General features: G+C 34.4%; 1 protein-coding gene across 1 annotated transcript; it reads left to right on the top strand.

Annotated features, from left to right (window-relative positions):
- Positions 1-3,017: 3,017 nt before the first annotated feature.
- On the top strand, positions 3,018-4,599 carry LOC133034736 (uncharacterized). Its single transcript, XM_061110089.1, has 3 exons — positions 3,018-3,543; positions 3,798-4,105; positions 4,185-4,599. Exons 1-3 carry the CDS (start codon positions 3,502-3,504, stop codon positions 4,375-4,377), a joined length of 543 nt encoding a protein of 180 aa, XP_060966072.1. The 5' UTR covers positions 3,018-3,501; the 3' UTR covers positions 4,378-4,599.
- Positions 4,600-5,304: the final 705 nt, after the last annotated feature.

Below are 5,304 nucleotides of genomic sequence, written 5' to 3' on the forward strand. Positions count from 1 at the left end.
ATAACTTCTCCTCTTACTTTTTTCGAATTGGTATGTCCATTAATTTCTCTTATTTGTTTCTTTATAGTTTTGTGCTTTATTCAATATTTATCCAATGGGTTTATTTAGTATTGATTTGAATGGATTCAAATGTTAGGTTATTGAAAATTGTGAAAATTTGGTTACTTTGGTTACTTTTGTTTTACTTTAGTTACTATTGGAACATAGTAAAGAGTTTTTGTTTCACTACTACAATATGGGCCTTTAGCTTCCTTTTTTGTAATCCATTTTATAAAAAGGGAAGCTAAAGGGTGTGAAAAGACCCACCTCATTCGAAATTGACATTTAAAGGCAGTTTTTTGGTAAAAACCGTAGGTATATATATTAATAAACCCTATTCTGTCGGTTGGAAATTGAGAATTTTTAAGGGTTTTTGGGAGACCCTATGCCGTCGGTTCCTAGCAAAGAACCGACGGCATAGGTGCACACTTTATTGACACGTGTGCACCTATGCCGTCGGTTCTTTGCTAGGAACCGACGGCATAGGGTCTCCACTGAATAACCTCTGCATCGTCTTCTTCTTCCACACTTCTTCTTCTCCAGCATATACCAGCCACTTCTACAGCAGAGAAAACCCACGAAAACCCTCGCCAACCACCTCTAAAAACCCCCATATCTTTCTCATTTCTTCACCATTTCACCTCATTTTTGTCTTAAAAGTTTCTATTTTCAATAACTAATCCCATACACTAAAAAAGTTTTGTTTTTTCACCCATTTACACTGTACCCGAACTTATTTTAAAAAAAGGTGGTGGTTTAACTCCGACCACCGATTTTAGCAGAGAAATCGTTTAATCTCAACGTTCATTAAGGTATAAATATGATTTCTGTTCATTTTATTAATGTACATTGGTATTATTTCGTTTTGTAAATTCTTTTTAGGACTTTTTCATTTTATTAATATTATATTGTGTGTGCTATAGGTGGCCGGATTTTTGGTCGCAATTTGTCGCCGGATTGCGATTATAAGGTAAATATTTATTTACTTGATATAGAATATATATGTATATATTTTGTATTTTATTATTGAATATGTGTTTATATATGTTTTGTGTATATATATTGTGTATATACTATTTGTGTATTTTGTGTATTTGTATTGTATATATATTTGTTGTGAATGAGAATGAGAGGTAGTAGGAATTTAATTAGTTTAGAGTTAAAGTTTTTAAAATAATGGTAGTGTGATATTTAATTGATTATATATGTACATATATGTATATGTTATTTTTAAAAAAATTAACTATGGAAATTAGTAACTAGTAACTTGCTACTTTGTTTAATAACTAGTAAGTAATTTAATAATTAAAATTTTAATTTGGTTGTATATTGTATTATGTTATAGGTTGTGTGCTAATATTTGAGAGTCGATCGACATATTTCGGTGTTGATCGGATTTGCAATAGGTATATCCATCCGCTAACCTTTTGTTATTATTATTCATTATCAATGCATGCTTAATTGAGTTTGAATATCTTAAATATTCATTCGTAGTGAAGTAGGTTCTGCGAATACATGTACTGCGGTCGGATTGGTGGATAAATTTTGTATTGTTTATGTTAGTTTCTTTGTTCTGTATTGTTATATTTGTTTTGTTTGTTACTTTAGGCACTTTTAAAATTTTTTGGAACGTCCAATTACAGTCGTTATGCTGCCAAAATTTCGGTAGAATTTGGATCAAATATCGGTAGAATTTAGTGTTAGTAGCATGATTATCAATTTTGTTTGTTAATGGTGTAGATATAGCCAACTCGAGTTCAGGATCTAATTCAGACCCAGAGGCAGAGTGTCCAACAGTAAACCTACAAGAGGGCCTACTCAAATGAATGAAATATCCAAGCTAATGGATCAAGGCAAAAGAGTGGCCCTCGAGGTTAATGACAAAGGACAATACTGCGGGAAAAGCTATGCTAAGCTCGTATCCACTCTAGGTGTCAAATGCCGGTAGACGATAGGGTTGTCCTATAAAAACTGGAAAGAAGTCAACCCACTCTAAAAAATAAAGTTCGGAACGACATACAAGTAAGTTGTTATTTGTTAGAATTTTGATTTGTTTTTCTATTAATTCAAATGTTCACTCTAACCTTATTTGTTTCCCTTCAAACTAGATGGGGTTCATTGTGTCGGACTCCTTCAAACATGATTGTCTCATCCTAGTTGGGAAGTTAATGAAAGACTTCAAGAATAGGATGACAAAAGACATCATAATGCCCGCGTTGCAAGAGAAGGATCTGGGACGACTGGCACAAGTCCCTGAAAAGCAACCCGAGATCGACGTTGCTGATTGGTGCACTTTTGTTGAAAGTCGACTAACTCCTGAATTTCAGGTACACTAATTATATTAACACTAAGATAAACTCTTAAATACAAGTACATGTATCTAATGTATTTTTTTGGCATTGTAGGAATTGAGTAAGGTGCAACGTGAACGTTCATCGAAAATTCAATCCAGACATCGTAGTGGTCGGAGTAGAATCGTGAACGTACGTGAAGCTGTGGTAAGTAATGCTTAAAATTTAATGTGCTATAATTTGCTATAAAATTTAATTGGTACTCATTTAATTGTTATAACGTGATGCAGAAAAAGGATCTCTAAGTTGCAGATCCCCCCCGCCACCGTGTTTGTATTAAATATCGGACCAAGAGTCGAAAACTTGTCACTGATTACGACAAGGAAATTGCAGAGAAGATAGTAAGTATATATTAATCCTTAATTGAGTTCTACCCATGAGTTAGTGTATATAATCCATATACTAATTGCTTGAATATATGCGTGCATTAGGCTCAATTAGAGGAGAAGCTTAGTCAGGGACAAATTCAGGTCCAAGGCCAAAACGATATCCTGACGCAGGCGCTCGGGACACCAGAGCATCCTGGACATGTTAGGGCTACTGGGTATGCTATTACTTGAAATGTTATTTATTTAGTTACACAAATAAAATCGTAGCTAATTTGCATTTTATGATTTGTAGGTTCCTGACCAGGGCATCTCAACTGTTCGGCTGGAAGAAAAGGGAAGTGTCTGATGTTGTGGCTCGGCAAGCGAAGGAGATTGAAAAATTAAAAGTCGAAGTCCAATCCCTTAAGCAGCAGAGAAACGCTGCCGAACAAGAGGAAGAAGGAGAGGTGGCTGGTGAGGCGTATGTTCCACAACCATACGCTCCTGAGGATGAGGTACAACCACAAACTTATGCTGAGGAGTTTATTTCCCCCAACGACCAAGGTATCCTGTACAATTTTGATGACCATGCGGCCCTTAATCAGCAAGTACATCTCTGCTATGACAACATCGACAACATTGTGGCCCGAGCGTATTTGTATGAGCATGTTGGTAAAATCACTGTTCACTGCCAGGACTACGATGATTCACATGCCCAAATTCTGGTGTCAGAAATCCTGCAAGAGGACGCTGAAATCCCAATCCCAATTGAAGGGTGCAGATATGTTAAGGACGTATCGCAGATGTTCCTTTCTTGGCCTAAACACTTAATTCTAACAACCGAGGTAACTTCTCTTATAAATTAATTCTTAATAATTAGTGGAGTTTGAATATCTTCAATATTCATCCGTAGTGAAGAAGGTTCTGCGAATATTGTGCTGTGGTGGGATGGATGAACAAACTACTGTTATATATGTGTTATTTGTCGTTATACAGGCATGTTTAAAATTTTTCGGGCCATTCAATTACACCTATTATGCTGCCAAAATTTCGGTAGAATTTGGATAAAATTTGATATATTATGTTCCATTTTGTTTAGGGTCCACTGGCTCAACCGCCCTCAAGACGTGATGCGTCAAAGGGGAAAGCTCTGATGCTTTCTCCACAAGGCGGTGGTGCTCGGGAAGATGACTTGTTTACGGAAGAGAAGATGGCGTTGATCCCTAATTTGCTAAAATGGATGATTCGTGAATTCCTGAGGCTCAAAGATAAACGTGATATAATCACAATTCCTGTCCCCCGAGGATTCATTGCACCGCGTACCCAAATCACGTTATCTAGAGAGGATTTGCAGCAGGTTGCTACATGTGACTACATCGGCAACCAGGGAATGCTGTTTGGAATGATGTATACTCTTCTTTAATCTAATTAACCTTATATCAAATTATAGTCAAATTATTATAAGACACTAACACTTTTTTGGCAGGCACATATGGGAGAGCATCAACGGTCTGAGGAAAATTTTCAAGTTTTACGACCCAGAGCTTCTCATAGTGCATGGGACCATCGATGAAGAAAAGAGTCAGTCTTTTGACGATGCGGCAAGACGATTGGCTAATTGGTTATCATTAATGAATAACAACCACCAAATGTTCTTTATTCCTTGGAATATCGGGTAAACTTTATTAAATTCTTTAGTGCTAATTGTTCATTTTTATATTATGTCTTCAAATTATTTTTATACTATCTTACTTATATTCCATTATAATTTTCTAGGATGCATTGGATGCTAGTGGTGGTTACGCCAAGGAAAGTTATCCATTTAAACCTTGTAAGTGGCCGCCCAATTCCTGAAGAAATAGAACAAATGATCGGAAGGTAATAATTTAATGACTTCTTATGTAACAAATTTAAATTAACTAAGGAATTGAAATGCTAATATAATTTTCCAATACAGGGCATTCATGTATATAGGGAACGGACATGAGTATCTTGGCCCGTGGCTAGGAATTAACAAAGCAAACTGTCCAAGACAACCTAAAAGCCAAGAATGTGGTTTTTATGTTTTGAAATATATCACTGACATCGTCGCACGTGCCAACTCCAGCCGTTACATACATAATCAAAAAGCTGTAAGTTTTAATTATTGATTATAGTATATAAATTCTATAATAACAAATATATAATATACATATGTATAAACTAATATCAATTTTTAATTTTTTTAACAGTTTGGGGGTAAGAAGCAATACGATCCAAAAACAGAATTGTTACCACTACAGCGAAAGTGGATAGAACAATTGATGGCGGTGATTCACGATGACGATTGAGGTTGAAAGGTCCAAGAATTTTTCTTCATTATGTAATTTTTATAGATTAACTTGTAGTTAGATTTATTAACTTATTAATATTTTTAACTAATTTTACATTAGTGTTTGTGTAATATTTAATTACTTTTATGAAATTAAATTATGTATTTTACCCAAATTTAAATAATATTTAATTTACATTTTAAAAAATAAATATGTAATTTAAATTAATTAATATATAATTAAAATGTAATTAAAATTATATAATTAAATTTAAAAAAAAAAAATTGAAAAAAC

The sequence above is a fragment of the Cannabis sativa genome, chromosome 2, assembly GCF_029168945.1.
Source record: "Cannabis sativa cultivar Pink pepper isolate KNU-18-1 chromosome 2, ASM2916894v1, whole genome shotgun sequence".
NCBI lineage: Eukaryota > Viridiplantae > Streptophyta > Magnoliopsida > Rosales > Cannabaceae > Cannabis > Cannabis sativa.